The sequence below is a fragment of the Vicia villosa genome, linkage group LG1, assembly GCF_029867415.1.
Source record: "Vicia villosa cultivar HV-30 ecotype Madison, WI linkage group LG1, Vvil1.0, whole genome shotgun sequence".
Lineage (NCBI taxonomy): Eukaryota > Viridiplantae > Streptophyta > Magnoliopsida > Fabales > Fabaceae > Vicia > Vicia villosa.
The window spans coordinates 171105073-171124537 of record NC_081180.1 but is presented as its reverse complement, the minus strand read 5'-3'; the positions used below and the strand labels follow the sequence as shown (position 1 = coordinate 171124537).

Below are 19465 nucleotides of genomic sequence, written 5' to 3'. Positions count from 1 at the left end.
TGTCTATAGCATTCTAGTGAGCTAACTCCCTAAACCTTGTGTCAAAGGATATCGTTAAGCAATTGTTATTCCAAAAGAGGAGTATTTGCTTGGTGTTGAATCGTGTAAACATAATCTTCACGGCAGAGTCATCTAGCCAAAGGGATCATCTCCTCTAACTGTGGTCGCTCTGAGGGCGAAACTAATGGTCCTTTGGAAAGCTTTTAGTAAATGGGGAATCAGTTCTTTGGGAAAAGGTTACTTTGAGTTTGCTTTCTCCTCTTTGGAAGATTTTAGAAGGGTTAGGTCTATCAACTCTTGGAATTTAAACCCAGGTTTTCTGAAACTTTTCCCATGGAGTAAGGATTTCAATCCTAATTCGTTGAAGCTAACTTTGGCTCAGGTTTGGGTTCAGATTCATGGTTTTTTGCAGGAATATTGGAGGCCAAGGATTGTCTTTACCATTGCTAGCAGTATATGGAGCTCTCTTTGTACCGATTCAGCTTCTATAAAGAGATGTTTTGATAGGCCATTTGGGCATTTTGTTAGGGTCTTGGTGGATTTAGACCTCAAATTGGAACTGAGATAAAAAAATTGGTGGAAAGGCACGGCTTTGCTTTTTTTTTTTTGTGAAATTGGAGTATGATAATCTTCCAGATTATTTCCTTGAATGTTGCATTATTGGTCATAGTTTTAAACGGTATCAGAAAAGGAGATTGGATGATGTAAGTCATTATAAGGATAGGAAGAAAATGGAAACTAAATGTGCTTATGTTCAGGTTTCACAGATGGACAGAGGCAAGGGTGTGGTAGTGGAGGAACCAAGTGGTGGTAATGTCCCTTTTGGTACAGGTTACCCTAAAGAGACTGAAGCACCTAGGGTAGATGTCTTGACTCCTATACAAACTGGTTCAGATCCTGTTGAAGATGTAACTAAAGATGTCCCTAAGACTCACACAGTCATTCTAGAAAGACAATTAATTCTTGCGTCTATTGTGCATAATTCGTCTGAAGAATCGGATGGTATTGAGGATACTCTTGTAGTTCAGGAAGTGAAACCACCTGACCTTGGTAAAACAGATCTAGTTGAGAAGATCAATGAAGACTTCCTTACTAAATCTTGGAATAACTTGGATGACCTTGAAGTGGAGGGTAATCCCGGGGACACTAATGATGGTTATCAACCAGCAAAGTCCAAGAGGAGGAAAAGCACTAAGGGATCTAAATTAACCAGACATATAGCTGGTAAATCTAAACTTTCCTTATGAAGTGAATTTATTAGAGCGTGAGAGGCTTAGGCAACTCTCCGACCAAATTGGCTTTAAAAAGGCTTATTATTAAGAATAAGCCTCAAATTATTTTTGTTGTTGAACTGTGGATGGTTTTTGATAAATTCCCTGCTAGTTGGCTTAGGAGACTTAGGTTTAAGATGGTGGCGCTTAATTGTAGAGAGAATTTGGATCCTAATATTTGGCGTTTTTGTGTGGAAGACATTAATCTGGTTGTTCTGTTTACCTTTGATCAAGTGATCGCTATTAAGGTTAATTTTGATGATAAGGTTTTTGCTCTAGCTGGTATTTATGCTTCCACAAGTTATGTTGTTAGGAAAATCCTTTGGCATAGTCTGTCCTCTGCTATGGTCTCTCACGCGCTGCCTTGGAGTTTTGTGGGTGACTTTAACGCAATTCTGGGAGCTCACGAATATTCAGTCTCACATAATCATTCTAGAATTCTTATGGAGAAATTCTCCTATTGGATGGACTCCAACCATCTTCTGCACATTCCTACAACTGGTGCAAGGTTTACTTGGGATAACGGGATATGTGGAAGAGCCAATACCCAAAAGAGATTAGATAGAGTTATTTGCAATCAGTTATGGTTGGATGCTTGCAACAGTATCTCCTGCACAACGTTAGCCAAGACAAATTTTGATCACTTTCCTATTATGTTTGATTTTAACTGTCAAAATGCTGAGTTTATGTCTCAATTCAGATTTCTTCAAATGTGGAGTCATCACTAGGGGTGCGAAGATGTTATTTGGTCTGTTTGGTCCAAAACCATTGTCGGATGTATCATGTTTGTTTTGAATAGAAAGTTGCAAATTCTTAAGTCTAAACTAAATAATTGTAACTTTAATGTTTTTGGTAATGTTATGGATAATGTGACTTTGGCAGATACTAATCTAAAGGATATTCACCTTCAATTGGACAACAAATGATATTTGGATTTTCTTGCGGATCAAGAGAAGAATGCTCATATGGATCCTGATCGTGCCCTTAATATTGAGGATATTTTCTAGAGAGACAAGGCTATATTGAAGTGGTATTCCGAGGGCAATAGGAATACTAAATTTTTCCATCGGGTTGTGAAAAGTTAGAATGCCACTAAGTTGATTCACTCTCTTAAGGTGGACAACCAGATGGTGACGGACAAGGAGCTTATTGCTGCACATGTTGTGGAGTACTACGAGAATCTTTTTAACAACTCTTCTATTTTGTAGTATTTTAGCTTGGTGGAGGAGGTCATTCCAAAGTTGGTCGATGATCAGAGTAATTCCATTTTAACCATGTTCCTTTCAATGGAGGAAAGTTATTCTATTGTCTTTGGTCTGAAAAAGGAGAGTACCTCTGGTCCAGATGGATTTGGGCCTTTTTTCTTTCAAAACTACTAGGCTATTATCCAAGACGATGTTCACAGTGAAACTATGCAATTTTTCAAGGACAATTGGATTTTTCCCAACTATAACTCAAATACTCTGGTACTTATTCCCAAGATTCAAGGTACTGACAAGATTGAACAGTTGGGGCCCATTGCTCTCGCAAATTTCAAGCACAAAATCATCACGAAGATCCTTGCTGACAAGTTGGCCAAGATTCTTCCTAATCTTATCTCAAAAGAGCAAAAGGCGTTTGTCAATGGTAGAAGTATTTCAGATTGCACTATGTTAACTTCGGAGGTGGCTAACATTTTGCACAAGAAATCTCTTGGGCGAACATTGCTTTGAAGGTGGGTATCTCTAAATCGTTAGATACGATTAGTTCGGATTTTCTCCTCAAGGTCCTGCAGTGCTTTAGCTTCAATGACAATTTCTGTGGCATGATTTTTTGTATTCTCTGGTATGCTCAGGTTTCGAATTCCATTAACGGAGGGCAGCATGGTTTTTTCATTTTTTGCAAGGGTTTAGGCAAGGGGACCCTGTTCCCCCTTACTTTTTTGTCTTGTGGAAGAGGTTTTAAGTGGGGCCCTTTCTAAGTTGGCTGCCTCTCGGCAGCTTTTGTTGATCAAGGGTACAAAAAATCTCTGAATTCCTTCTCATTATTTATATTGCGGGGAAGTCTATTCTTGTCAAGTCGGTTATTCAAGGCATGCTTATGCATACTCTGCTTATTTACGATTGACATATGTCTCTTTTGAAGTTGATTGAGAAATTTTGCAGGAATTTTATTTGGAGTGGGGATGTTATGAAGCGTAATCTAGTTACAATAGCCTAGGAAAAATGTTGTTTGCTAACAGATGCGGGAGGGCTTGGGTTGCGCTCCATTAAGTCTATTAATATTGCTTCCAACCTTCTACAGTGTTGGAATTTGCTTACTTCAGATGATCATTGGGCTGAAGTGGTTAAAGCTAGGACTCTAAGGTCTGATTCCCATATTAACTACCATATTCACTCTTCTGTTTGGTCTAGTATGAAGACCATGTTCTAAGTTATCAAAGATAATACTAGATGGCTAGTGGGCAAAGGCGATAAGATAAACTTCTGGCTAGATAACTGGTGCGTCACTATTCTTGCGGATTACTTGAATATTCCTCAATAGAACTTCAAGAATTTAAAAATGCTTTTGAGTTCTTTTATTCGAGATGGGTTTGTTTGCATTCCTCCCAATACTCTTTCTGCTTTTCTGTTTATTTTGGAATTGACCAAGGATGTTTTTGTTGATTGAGGTGGCTCGGATACTCTCGCTTGGTGCCCTTTGGAGGATGGTCAGCTCGGATACTAGATGGCTAGTTGTTGTGGAGAAATTTCATCCCTCCTCCGACTTCTTTGCTGTTCTAGCGTCTTTGTATCGACAAAGTGCCTACGGACGACCTTCTTTTGATGAGGGGCCTACATATGACTTCTATGTGTAGCCTTTGTAGGACCAATGCAGAATCTTCCAAGCACTCGTTTTTCAACTACCGTTTCTCTAGGAGTATTTGGTTTTGGTTGGCTAGATTTTCTCAAACAACCTTGTCTTTCTCCTCCCCACAGGATATTTGGATTTTCATGGATGGTAACTTCTCCAACCATTCTAAAGACATTATTTTCTCCATCTGTTTGCTTATTATTGATGAGATCTGGAGAGCTAGAAACAATTGTAGATTTTTGGATAAAGTTACCAATTGGAAGACTTGCATTGTCTTGGTTATTTCTATAGTCTCTTGGGCGGGTAATCGTATTAAGCAAGGAGCGTAGGTGGAAATGCAAAGAGTTTATTCTTTTTAAAAATTTTAACAGCTTTATCATGCCTCCTTCGCCTTCGAGATATATTGAGGTTCTTTGGTCTCCTCCCTTAAGGATTTGGTTTAAGGGAAACACGGATGGGGTTGTTGTTAGGGTTCCTCCTAAAGCAGCTTATGGGGACATGTTTAGGGAATTTCGTGGCAATCATTTCGGAAGCTTCGCCTACTTCCTGGGTTTTGGTAATGCCGTTTTTGCCAAACTTATGGGGGCTATTTGTGCTATGGAGTAAGCCAATTCTATGAATTGGTCTCACTTTTTGTTGTAGTCAGATTCTAAATTGGTGGTAGTGGCGGTTTCTAAGCTTTCATTGGTTCCTTGGATTATTAGGAATAGATGGAATGGATGTTTTATAGGCGTTTTGCCTAGGAATATTTTATCTCACATCTATAGAGAGGGTAACAAATTTGTAGATAAGTTAGCTAACATAGGTCTAATTTTAAACAATTTTTCTTGGTGGGATGATGTTCATATTACTGTTTTGGTGGACTTCAATAGGAATTTGAATGGCTTTTTTATTTTCGGGTTATTTCCTCTTGATGTTTTGGCCTAGTCCCCCTCTTTTGTTATCTTTTTCTTTTAATACAGGGCTTTGACCCACTTTTGTAAAAAAAAAAAATTTATGAGACATGTTTCGTTGATTTTTCGATTTTAATTTCTACATTATCAATTATGGTCAAAATTTAGTAGAATGTTCTTTTTATAGTGTCACAAGCCAAACTATAATATTGACACAAGGTGATTTTATAAGGAGATGACACATTTGTGAATTAGAGAAATGGGAAATATCATGAAAGATTGAATATCAAACCAAACCCAGAGCTTCACGTACACCAATTGGAAAACAAATCTTAAATAGTCTTGAGGTCCATGTAAGTTACCGAGTTTTTGAATTTGGTCCCTGTATCTTTTTTATTTGTCTGAGTCTCTATATCTCACTTTCTTGTTGGCGTTGGTCTCTGACTTTAAAATTCTATTACAAAAACGTTGACATAGCAAACAGTGCTAACGTGGCAACCAATTTTTTTCATTTTCTATTTTTTTATCTCCAGAATTCCAAGAAGCCCCTTTTTAGTTTTTTCTTTCTTTTTGATCTTAAATATTTAAATGCAAAAGCTTAAAAGTTTTGTTTTTAACAAATGTTGAACCTTAAAAATTTTGTTTCTAACAAATGTTAAACCCATGCCCCTTGCAATCACATAATACTCACTATCCACTAGACAAAGTTGTCCTTTGGTTTATAACATTACAACCATAATATATCTATATTATATATATATCTGTTTTAGCATTTAGTAAATTACTTAACATTTTATATTATACTTCATTTTAATAATTTCATTTCATAATAATTATTTTATATTATATTTTAATTTTAATTTGATTAATATTACGAAATAATAATTATTATTTAATATTTAAACTATTTAATATTTCTACTATTAATATGTTAACCTTTTAGTTTATTAAATATTTAGTTTATTAAATATTTCAACTAATTATTAAACTTACAGGGATAACCTAAGATGTCCAAGGTTCAAGCCCTCATGGGATCAATTTTTGAAAATTTTGGCTTTTACTGACAAAAAAAAATACACGGACTAAACTTAAAAGCTCGCTAACTTACCGAAATCACATAATTAATTGAGTAATGATGAATTACGTTGTTAACATTAGTTTTATTTGTATAACTTGTATTTTCATATAAATACTGTATTGTAATTTTTTTTAACTAACACAAATAGTCAAACACATTTTTCACGCATTTTATCCATTTATTATTTTATATTATTTTACTTTATGCATTTCTTAGTTCAATAGCTTAAAATACCAAAAATGTATACTTTAACATTTTTTGGTTGTGTTAAAAAAATCTCATAATTGAAGAACAATTTTTTCTTCAACTTACTACTTTAAGAAAACAAATTATAGTTGATAGATATTAGATTATAAATTGAAGAACTTTTAATTTCATCAACAATAAACAAAATATATGAATAGTCGGTCTTAATAAAAGAAGAGGGTTGTGTTAGGCATTCGACAACCAACGTAAATCTTTAATGAATCTTTATGACATAGATCAACTATGAAACAATATAAATACTAGGTAGTTGGCCATAAGCAACACACTTTATGGCTCGAATACAATGTCAAAAGAACAAGGGTCGAAATGTGGATAAAGAAGTTAGTTCATGAGAGTAAGATTCGTTTTGGATCATAGAGTATAGTCATACTTAGTGGAAAATCTATGCAAATGTTGGACATTATGGTTAGGAGGAAGATCAATTTTAGGTGCCTAGAAGAAACTAAGTAGACATGTGAAAAAGCAAAAGAATTAGGCAACTAGAGATTTAAGCTTTGGTAGACCATAAAAGTTAGAACGAGAAACGGGGTGTGGATTATTGTGGGAAAGGAGTGGAAGAAGGATATTATGGAAGTGAAAATAGTAGAAGATCTAATCATAGTCTTGAAACTTGTAGTGGAAAAAGACACCTTTAACGTTATTGGTGCTTACGCACCTCAAGTTGAGTTAGCAGATCACCTTAAGGTAACATTTGGGAGGATTTAGAAGGATTAATTCATGATATACCCCAGGGAGAGAAGCTTTTTCTATGAGGGGGGTTAAATGGACATGTAGGCATTATAGTAAGAGGTTTTAATAGCGGGTATGGGGGTATGGTTTAAGGAAGGTGAATAAGGAGGGTAAATCCATCTTGAAATTTTTGTGGGCTTTGGATATTACTATAGCGAATATTTGGTTTAGGAAAATAGGAGAGCATCTTGTCCCATATAAAAGTGGGATAATATGTTCTCAGATACATTTCTTTCTTATCAGAAAGTAAAATATGAAGATTTTCTTGCACTATAAATTTAATTCAAGAGAGACCTTGACTACCAAACATAAAGTATTGGTTATGAATGTAAGAATCAATGGGAGAACAAAAAGAAGGAGTTGCATGGTAGCTCCAAGAATCAAGTGGCGACATTTAAAGGGTGAAAAATAGGAAGTTTCCAACATAACATCATGGAGGGATGGTTTGGACAAACATAGGGAAGTGAAAATGATATATATATATATATAGTAAGATGACCTAAGAGATCAGAAAAGGGGCTAAAGAGACGTTGGGGGAATCAAGAGTTTTTGCACATAGGGGTAAAGAATCATGGTGGTGGAATGAAAGTGTTCAGAGTAAAGTTACAGTAAAAAGTAATTCTTTTAAAGAATGGCCTTGGTGTAAAAACGACGAAACTTGGGAAAGTATAAGAAAGTTAAGAATGAGACCAAGAAGGTGGTGAGTGAAGCAATAACCCAAGCTTTTGACGAAGTATACCAATATTACTAAAGGAAGTGAAAGAAATACAATAGATTTGGATCATGTGAAGTGTGTTAAAGACAAAGAAGGAAATGTTTAGGTTCAAGAAAATGATATAAAGGATGGGTGGTAGACATATTTCTATAATTTATTTAGTGAAGGATATGATATCTCACGAGACTCTAGCAGGCTTAGAATTAGAGAAGAGGATCGAAACTATAACACCTATTGGAGTGTGAAAATTTCTTGGAGATAGAGGTATTGAGGTCAAAGAAAATGCCAAATGATTAGAGAAGAAGCACTCTAGTTTCAATCTATAAAAACAAGGGAATTTACAAAATTGTGCAAATTATAGGGGGGTTGAACTTATGAGTCACAACATGAAATTATGGGAAAAAGTGATTGTTCAGAAACAAAGAAAAGAGAATTAAGTAATCGAGAATTAATGTGATTTATGTCTGGAAGGTCGAACATGGAAGCAATTTATCTACTACTCCCTCCGTTTTTTATTATATTTCGTTTTGGAAAAAAATTGTGTTTAAATATAAGTCATTTAGTAAAATGCCCCTAAACTTTATTTTTTCTACGGTTTTCATATTTCAATTAAAGTTGTATTCCAATGCACAATGACCTTTTCAATGTTATATTCCAAATCCAATGCATTAGTCCAACTTTTTAGAGAAAAATTCTCTCTCGTTAAACTCCCCCATTAAATTGTGAATTTTCCAAAAAATTTCTCTTTCTTAAAAGTGATTAAAACTCTAAAAAATTTCTCTCTTCAACGTGAATCTTCTCATGTTTACCGTATCATAATTCTGTTGAGAGAAAAAAATCATGAATTTTAGTTTGAGAGAGAGAGAAAAATAAGGAATGAGTGATACAAAAATAGGTATAATGACTTTATTTAAGAGAGAGAAAATAATAAAGTGATTTTTTTTTATTTTTAAAATAAGAAGTATTTTTTTATTTAAGACATGTTATTTTTTATTGATAAAATAATTGTCGTTTAAATACTTCATTAACAAATTATAAAAATTAATCTAGTATATTTAGAAAAAATATATTTTGAAATTCAATTTAAAAAGGGTAATATTGGAACATCCTATAATATATTTACAAAATTAGCAAAAGTTATTGACTTCCTTGATATGTGTAAAAAGGCTAAAGCGACTTATAATAAAAAACGGAGGGAGTAAGACGTATGATGGAGCATTATTGAATGGGCTAACACAACTTGCACCGAGATGCGTGATTTTTGCAAATTATATAGCTTACTTGGAGAATTGAAGGAGGATTTAAATGAGAGGTTGAAGACTTCGAGAAGATCTTTAAAAATACATGATTTTCGCCTAAGAATAAGTAAGAAGAAGTATATGAAATGTAATTTCAACAAAAGAAAAAGAGTTTCTAACTTAGAGGTGAAAGTTGGATACCATATCATTTCTCAAGTCACATGATTTAAATATCTTGGGTCTGTAATACAAGATGATGGAGAAATAGAAGGGAGTGTAAACCATCAAATTCAAGCTGGGTGGATGAAATAGAGGAGGGTTTTGGAGGTTTTATGTGATGCAAAAGTACCACTCAAGCTAAAAGGAAAATTTTATCGGACTGCAATAAGACCTATGATGTTGTATGGGATACAATGTTAGGCGGTTAAGAGTCAACACAAGGATAAAGTATGTGTAACAAAGATAAGGATGTTTCTTTGGATGTGTGGTATGACTGGACATGATAGGATTAGAAATGAAAATATCAGAGACGGTGTTGGGGTATCACCTATAGTAGAGAAGACAATGGAAAATAGATGTAGGTGATTTGGGCATGTAGTAGTACTACTACGGATAACACATATAACAATAGTTGAGAAAGAGATATAACCATGGTTAATGGTTCATGGTAAAGTGGCATGTGGTTCTAATTGGGCTAATTATAACCACAGTCTATTGGTCGTGGTAGTAGACTGAAAATCACACTACATATCACCACAATTGTAATATACAACCGTAGTGAAAAACCCAATGGTTTTGCGTTATATACCCAATAACGCCATTTTTGGAGGTTTATTAATTTGGATAGCGCGCTAGATATAACCAAGATTGAAAGAACCAACAATGGTGAAATAATTTGTATATTTTAAATATAAATTTTTTATTTTACAAAATTCCCAATTTTTGTACCTGTGTTTTTATGAATCGTAAATAGACTAGAAACAGCAACACAAACTATTTGTGAACCATCCCCATTGTGGCAACTAAAATGGGTACAAAATAGTATTACTTCAAAACCAAAACTTGCATTAATAATAAAAAAATGTATATTATATCAAAACCAAAATATCATAAACAACATACACTAAATTATAACATCATTACATAAAATAATATCTATGACTTGGAGAACTCTTGTCTCTTGGTGTCTTGACCTTAAACACGTATAATTTTAAATAGTAACACTTGTTAGTAAATAGCCTTATCAATTATAATATACAATGAATTATGAATAAATAATAAAAAATATTTTTTTGTTAATTTTCTCATATGCCTTCTTCATGATTTTTACGAATAGTCTGCACATCATCTCTTTCAAACTACTTCATATGAGGTACGCACTTGTGTTGTGCAAGGAGCCGAAGGAACATAAAAATTTAAATAATGATTTTCATCATTATCATAAATTTCATTCCCTTTTAGAATAATTGACCATCTTTTGTCGTAAAGATCAGTCACATAAAACACTTGTTTTGCTGGGTATCATGATGTGTAGTTCGGTCATATAAGTTTTCTTGCTAAGGTCAACCCGCGTGAATCTTAACTCATCAGTTTGTACATCAATGTTATTTCCAACCCACTTGCATTTAAATAAAGACACTTTAAACAAAACATAATCAATCTCTCAATTCCCCTAAATGACTCCAAAGTATGCTCTAGATGACAATATAGGATTTATTTTTTGAACTAGAGAAATACATGGATTCAACCTCAACCATAATACCACTATTTTGCATTGTACTAAGATCATCTTTTAATTTTGTATAAATGGAGATATTAGTAATGTCGTATGCGGTTTAAGTTACTACATTAAATTTTGGCATGTACGCCATCCATTTAATTGTCTTGGATGCACTATAATCATAAGAAATCCTTTCATTAAACCAACTTATGAAATTCTTGTTATGCTCTTTCAAGAACCACTTGTCACTCATTCAAGGATATTTTTTCTTGATAAGTCTTTTTTGAGTAGATAAGTACTATTAAACTTCATCAACATTATTCAATATATACAAACGTTCTTGAAGAACTATATCCAAGGCATTGACATAACATTTCAACCTTGAGTACCTCTACCTTCATATCTGTCAGCATGATGAGACTTTGGAATTCCTATAGACTCTGCTTCCGACAAATAGTTTGTATAGAACTCAACAACTTCTTCTATGATGTACCTTTCTACAATTGATGCTTCTGGTTGGTGATGATTCTTTGTATATCCTTTAAATATCTTCATGTATCGCTTTAGTTGATACATCCATTTTAAATAAACTAAACCTCAAAATTTGATTTTTCTAACTAGATGAACAATTAAGTGAACTATAATGTCAAAAAATGATGGAGAGAAATACATCTCAAATTGACAGAAGATTATTGAAGCCTCATCTTCTAATTCTATTTTTTTTTTAAATCAGGAACTTTATTACATATAGCATTAAAGAATAAGCACAATCTGGTTATAGTTACTCTTACATTTTTTGGTAAGATGTCATGGATAGTCACTGGTAGAAGTTGTCGCATTAATACATGAGAATCATGAGATATTAAGCCACTTAACTTGAGATCTTTCATTGATACTAGTTTCTTGATGTTTGATGAGTAACCTTTGGGAATTTTATACCATGCAAACACTCACAAAAACATTTTTTTTTCCTTTTTAAATAAAGCGTGACATGCTGGAGGCAAATATGTTATTTTTCTTAAATCTTTTGGAGCCATCTATTATCGCCATATCTAGGCTAGAATTTTTACTATCTTTAGTCATTCCCGATTTTTTTATAAGTGTTCGAATCAAATTATCATACATATTTTTCTCCACATACATCACATCAACAAAATATCTTACATTGAGGTTAGACCAATATGGAAGATCAAATAACATCGACCTCTTTTTCCAAATATTTCTCTCAACAGACCCTTTTTTATTCTTTACAAAGACAACACTAAGGTCTTCTTGTCACTTATAATTTTCATTTCTAGTTAAAGGTTTGAGGCAATATCAAACTCCTGGTTTCGTTAAAAGCCTTCCATAATTTACAATAAGAATGATTGGGTTATAGAAAATTTTGATGCTCAAGGTAAACGATCTTTTTTCCTAATTCAAGTTGGTGAAAACATGTATTAGATTCACATATAGGACACACTTTATGTCCCTTGACATTGTATCCAGCCAAATTACCATATGCATGAGAGTCATTAATTGTGTAAAATAACATGGCACACATCTTAAACTTTTCACCTGAATACACATCATCAACGTCAACGACTTCCTCCTACCAAAGTATCAAATCTTCAACTAATGTGCTTAGATAAACATCTACATTATTTCTAGGTTATTTTGGTTCAAAAATAATCATAGATAACAACATATACTTGCGCTTCATGCACAACCAAGGAGATAGGTTGTAAATCGTGAGAATAAAATACTTGCGCTTCATGTACCAATTTTACTAGCATGTATTTTTTTATCTGAATCACTTTCATTGGACTGTATCATATTATTGTAAAACTATTAACATGCATGTATCATTTTTTACATAAAAACTATAAAATATGTAACAAAATTGGTATATAACATATCATTTTAAACAAAATGTACAAATTTACATGTTACCATCATCAAGATAATACACACATTTGACATTTACATATTTACACATCAACATTAACTTATAAGTATACATATGTGTGTATATATGGATTAAGCTAATATCTTATTCTTCATCCATCCATTTGTAATGTATCTAGATACAATATGGAGCATATATCTCATAACATAGTATCCACAAGAATAGTTGTCGAGTTGTTTTCACCACTACAAATAATTTTGATTTATTTATGTCACACTAATAAACACAAATAATATAATGTCAAAAAGCAAAAGTAATATACTTACTTTTGGTTGAACATAGCGTGACTTTTTTACCAATAAGATTCTTTTTGCACGCATTAAATTACTCCATCTCTCTATACATGTCGGTTAAAAATATACATGAATAAAAACTATTCAATTTTAAATTTAAATATGAGTATTGAAAATAATACCACTTATCCATTCATAGCGTTAATCACAACTTCGGGAAGCCCAGAGTGCAACGAATAAAACACAACTATAGTATTTTTCTTGGGACATATGACTAGTAGTTGCCAATGTCGCTTGGATAAACATTCAGAATAATTAATAATATGGATAAAATTGATTTATAAATGAAAACCCAAATTAATATATACGTACTCGCGGATAAACGGGGCCAAATAACAATCTTTGGTGTTCCCTTTCTCCATCAACTTGTCTTCTAAGTAAATTTTTATTTTGTGTCCTGGCGAATCGCGAGTAAGAGCAATCTTCGCATCATCCGAGATACAATAATTGTTTAGAAGCTTCCTTTCAGAACATAACTCATGCATGTGCCTGCAAGGACAAATTTTTATGTTAAATTACAAGAAACTATGAATATAAATAGAAATCAACGTAAAAACTATACTTACGAGTACCACAATTATAATACAAGATTGTCTAGCCACTCACCCCCTTTAAAAATTCATGTATAGAGAGCTTAAAAAGTATGAATAACTCCTCTGGATCATGACTTAATTGAATACTCAATATTTAATCTTCATTAATAATTGCCATCATCATCTCTAGTCTTTGAAGGCTATTTTGATTTGATGGTGAGAGTTTAACACTTCCCTGGTTGGAAAAAAAACTATGTGGCGCGCTTGTACCACCTGTAACTTTCTTAACCACATTCTCTCAAATTTCCAACTGATTTGAATTTGTGTGGCTAAATATACCCAACAAAATCAATTTCTACATCATAAAAACAACATAAATACAATCAAAAATTGAAATACGCAGACAATAATAACAATAACATACAACTTATACCTCAAGAACATTGCGGGTACACTTCTCAGATATATTTTCTCCATTCATCCTCTCTCGCTCCTCTTGCTCCTTCATGACACTCTCCCGCACCGTTTGCAACAACTTCTCCCTCTCCTCCTCCAAGAACTTCTCTTGCAGCGTTTACAACAACTTCTTCTTCTCCTCCTCCAAGAACTTCTCCTGCACCGTCTACAACCTCTCAATATCATCCTTCAAATACCTATCATATTCCTCCTTCCACTTCTCCCTTTATTTCCCTAACTCAACAGCAACAATCTCTTCCACCTCTCTCTTACTAATTTCCTATCTAGATGGTTGAGAGTGTCCAAAATGTACCTTGAAGCCAACGCCTCTACCAAGATCACACACACGCCCATGATGCTCCTCTGTTCTAATCGCTTCTACCAATATGTCATGCCGACCTTGTGAAGCGAAGAGGCCGACCTTGGTTTGTTCAACAAGATCATCCTACAACACATGAAATTTTATCTTTACCAAATTGATTTAACTAAAATAAATACTTTTGAAAAAAGTATCTACTTACAATCCTTTGAGCCACTTCGCGCGTAGAATATGATATGTACTCCCCATCTTTTCTTTAGCGTGCCCTCTTTCATTTCTCGGTCGTGATGGTGGAGATGGAGTTCGATCAAGACTTGTATAACCTCTCAGCTCTTCCTCTATTTGTTTTCTTTTTTCCTTAATCAAAATTTTTTCAAGTCTTTGATATCCTCCACGAGATAACCTATGTGGATAGATATTTCTAGCTCAATATTTCTTTCCTTTTTGACTCTTTTCCAAGAACTTGGGAGGATTACGAGACTCTACAAATTCCTCCCAAGTAGCTTTATCAATAAATGAATATACCTCGTATGGTGGTTATTCTTTATTTGCTCCATTTTTAATATAATCATGGGTGAGTTGTGTCTTGAACCCTCTCCAACGCTCACCATAATAAGCAATCATTTTCTTTTTCACGTACTTATTATTTGGAGTAACAATGAACACATCTTATGTTTACACAATAGATATGTTATTAGTATTTCACATAAAATATACTTGTATAACAAATGATAGGTTTGAGTGTGGATAGGTAAATGAAATGTTAGAAACTAGATAATATTTTGAATTATTTCATGCAAAATAAGTGTCATGTTGGATTTACACAAAATCCGATCATTAAAATTATGAAATATAAAAGAAAACTTCATAGCGTCATTTTATGGGAATTTATTTAAAAGATTTACCACGTCGGTTATTTAATAAAATCGGAGGTTAATGTATATCAAATAAAGTATTAAAATAAGATTTTAAAATTAGTATTATGAAATTGTTAATGCAAAACATTTTACCTCCCCGTTGAAATAAATAAAAAACAATAAAAAAACTTCATTGGAAAGGCGCCAAGTGAAAAATATATTTATTAAATATTCGAGGATTAAATTTTTTTGGAAAGGCGCCGTTGAAAAATATATTTAATAAAATGCAGCAACGGAGTGTCGAAGCGAAATCCTTTATTGCTACCTTACTTCAATTTTATTAAATATTCGAGGATTAAATTTTTTTTAAAAAAAAATTAATAAAACACGACACTCCTAAAACATATACCCTAGTTTTTTCATTGTTCTAAGAGTAAGTTTCCTCGTAAAAATCATTATTTGTAGTAGTGATAATTGCCTATGAAACGATGTCAATATAGCTCTCCCAACAATTATTATTGCCGAGAAAATACTTCCAGGTGCAATTAACAACGACAGTTTACAACGGAAAATTCTTAGGTGGACACATACCCAAGAAATTGTTTTACGCACAACCAATCACAGAATTTTAACTAGTAAGATACCCGTGCTTCCGCACGGGTAAATTTATTTAATATTGTATGAAATTAATTAGATACATATAAATTTTTAATAAATGATTTAATTACAAATGAAAAATATTATATAAATTTAATTATATTAAATAATTATATAAAAAAAGAATCTGGAAGATGAAGATAAAAAAATGAAATTTTAACATTTAAAAATAAAAATTAGATACTTTGTTGATAATGACCCGTGAAAAAAAAATTTATTTGATCCGATATAAAATATATTTAAATACAAATGTAAAATGAACAATAATCATATGAATTTAATTGTATTAAATAATCTTTAAAAAAATCGTGAAATGAAGAAAAGAAATTTTTTTTAAAAATAAGAATATTATCTCTCTAATAAAAACAATGATTGATTAAATAAAATAAGTATTATGTTGATAGTGACCCGTGATATTACAATATTTTTAATTTTATTAAAATTAAAAAATAAATTTTTTTTAGAGTTGATACATAAATAGAGAAAAAAAATTAAAATGAAAGTAAGAAAGTGTGGGAAGAAAATTTGAGAGAAATTTGAAATTTTAATTAAGAAAGAGAAAGTGTGTAATTATCGATTAAAATAAATTAAATATTGTATTGATAGTGACCCGTGAGATAAATAAATATTTAATTTTATTAAAGTTAAACAAAATAAATTATTAATAATTTTTGTGATTAAATGAAAAAAAATTAAAATGAAAGTAAGAAAGTGTGGGAAAATGAAATGTGTAAGAAATTTGAAAATTTAAGGAAGAGAGAGAATAAGTGTGTTAGGGAGAAAAAGTTGGTTATTGAAAAGTTAAAAAGTTGGACCAATGAGAGGCTGACAATTGTCGCTTAGTTATTGAAAGGTTGAAAAAGTGATATGTGATTTTGTTAGTTACCGAATTGCCCTTTTTTGTTTGTAAAAATTTTTTTAACTAAGGGCATAATAGTCAGATTGGTCAATCTTTTATTAATTGTTAGTATAGTAAAGTAGATTAATTAAAAAAATAAATACTAATGGTTCTCTCTCCTTCATAATCTCAACCACCCCATGAATCCAATTAAAACAAAAATTAAAATAAAAATAAATTTAAAAAAGACTCTTTCTTATTGGTTGTGCCTAAGAATGTGGATTTAGGGTCGTGTCCATGCAAGAATTGCTCGTTTACAACCACCACCACATGCATTCTACGACAGTAAGAACCTTCACAGTTATCTTTTCATGTCAATTGAACTCTTAGATAAATCCTCTCAATTTCAAAGAGAAAAATAAATAAATAAATAAATTCTTTCGATCTAATAATTTTCTAAACGATGATAATTATACGCGGAAATATCTATTAGGCTATGTTTGGGAGTTTGGAGGGGAGGGGAGGGGAAGGCTTCTAAAAATGAAATTTTAAAAAAATATAGGAAAATATTTGACATTTTTTGAAAAAATGATTTTATTTAGAATGATAAAAGAGTCATTATCATAACTAAATTTTTAATTTTCAAAATACTATAACAACCTAAAAGATATTTAGAAAATTTATATAAGCCCTTCAAAACCCTCCAAAACCCTCATTCAATACAATTTTTGAGTTCCCCCATTTTATGGGATTTTTGGTGTTATGAATAAACTCAAACCCTCCAAAATCCTCCTACCCAATTTTTTTTATCCTTTTCACTCAATTCTTCCTATTTTTCAAAGCTCTCCTCTCCCTTCCCCTCCAAACTCGCAAACATAGCCTTAAGGTTTGAGACTTTTCTAGCCAAATATAGCTTCCGTAGAGTTGTTGCTTACGTTCCAAATAAACAAATACTGCCATTATTTTTTTTGTTGACTAAACTAAATATTAATCGTTGAAGATTCAAACCTCGAAGCCTATATAATGGGAAGAAGCTGAGTGCAATTCTCATCAAATATCAAAATGGCTATTACTCGTATTGCTCTCTGCCTTAGCTTTGCATTCCTCGTCTACGGTATAGATATCATTTCAACTATATAGTTTCTATAAATTTTTATATTGATAAAATACTGCAAAATAATTCTTATGTTAACTTTTCTATAATATGTGTGTGATGTTGTATACAGTGGTTGGAGGAGCCAAAGTGACATTCACAAACAAATGTGGATACACTGTATGGCCAGGAACACTTACTGGAGACCAAAAGCCTCAACTATCAACAACAGGTTTTGTGTTGGATCCTCAAGCAACCAACTCGGTGGACCTTCCTTCTCCATGGTCAGGTCGGTTTTGGGCCCGTACCGGATGCTCAAACAACAACGGAAAGTTTAGCTGCGCCACGGCCGATTGCGCATCTGGTCAAGTTGAGTGCAACGGTGCTGGCGCAGTTCCACCAGCAACTTTGGTTGAAATTACAGTAGCTTCAAATGGAGGACAAGATTTCTATGATGTGAGCAACGTCGACGGGTTCAACGTGCCGATGTCCGTAACTCCACAAGGTGGGAGTGGTGATTGCAAAACCTCGAGCTGTCCAGCGAATATCAACACAGTGTGTCCTGATGAGCTTCAAGTGAAAGGCTCTGATGGAAGTGTGATTGCTTGTCAGAGTGCTTGTTTGAAGTTTAATACAGATGAATATTGTTGCCGTGGAAGTCACAATACAGCGGCTACATGTCCAGCCTCAAGTTACGCTACGACTTTTAAAAATCAGTGTCCTGATGCTTATAGTTATGCTTACGATGATAAGACTGGCACTTTCACTTGCAATGGTGGACCTAGCTATGCTATCACCTTCTGTCCTTAATTTAATGGCCACCTTCTAAAAACAGTTATGTCTATGTTTAAAATAAAATAGGTGGTTACAGTTTACAATCACACAAACATGAACATGTGTGATATATATGTAAACCTAGAATATGAATAAAAGATCACATGTTTGTAGTTAATGTATTAATGATATTTTTAAATTATTGTATGGATGATTGCACTATTTTGGTCCACTTTTCTAATATCATACTCAATAGTTATTTTTATGGTTTTTTGATTTGAGTTTCATAATTATTAATAAAAGATCTCTCCAAAGCTATCTTATATTTATGTAACTCATACACATTTTATTTTTAAAAAGATAAGCTATATCATGTTAATTATAATTTGTAATAGTTTGTGTAGTTCTTCCTTAACTGATACTTTCCTAGTGTCGACAGTGCGTTGCGTAAGAGTAGATAGGGCAGAGTAAATTTAGTAGGAGCAAAGAGAGCATTCTCAATTCTTTAAACCATCAACAAAACAAACCGCTTTATCTCTTTCCAAAGTTAGACTATAATTAGTCTTGGGCTTTAATAATTTTCCATTTGATTGAGGCTTCAACTCCAACTCTTTTTTATTACACCAAATTTATATGTCTTTTTTAGCCTTCTCGTTATCTTTTGTTTTCTCTTTCACATCCATCACTGTGTTAAATGCATTATCAATAAATTATTCTCAATATGCATAACACCAAAATTATGGCACAACAAATTATCTTTCCAATATGGGAGGTCCCAAAATATATTTCTTTTTGTCCAATTGAGTGTAACCTCATATCCTTGAATTCTACATGCTTTACCAGTATCTATGAAATACAGACATCTCATTTTCTCATGCTTACCCTGATAACGAGAAATCATATCATATTTAGGCTCATTGCGCGTATTATTTATCTGCATTTTATCTTGTTTTG

General features: G+C 32.7%; 1 protein-coding gene across 1 annotated transcript; it reads left to right on the top strand.

The window, feature by feature from the left end:
- The first annotated feature begins 17633 nt into the window (after positions 1–17633).
- Positions 17634–18748, top strand: LOC131620299 (thaumatin-like protein 1b). Its single transcript, XM_058891325.1, has 2 exons — positions 17634–17758; positions 17871–18748. Exons 1-2 carry the CDS (start codon positions 17707–17709, stop codon positions 18545–18547), a joined length of 729 nt encoding a protein of 242 aa, XP_058747308.1. The 5' UTR covers positions 17634–17706; the 3' UTR covers positions 18548–18748.
- Positions 18749–19465: the final 717 nt, after the last annotated feature.

What these genes read in the sequence shown, in the direction of transcription:
- LOC131620299 (XM_058891325.1), top strand. Translation starts at nt 17,707, where the DNA reads ATGGCTATTACTCGTATTGCTCTCTGCCTTAGCTTTGCATTCCTCGTC. An exon ending in CTTTGCATTCCTCGTCTACG is followed by an intron (nt 17,759 to 17,870) that starts GTATAGATATCA and finishes TGTTGTATACAG; the next exon opens with TGGTTGGAGGAGCCAAAGTG.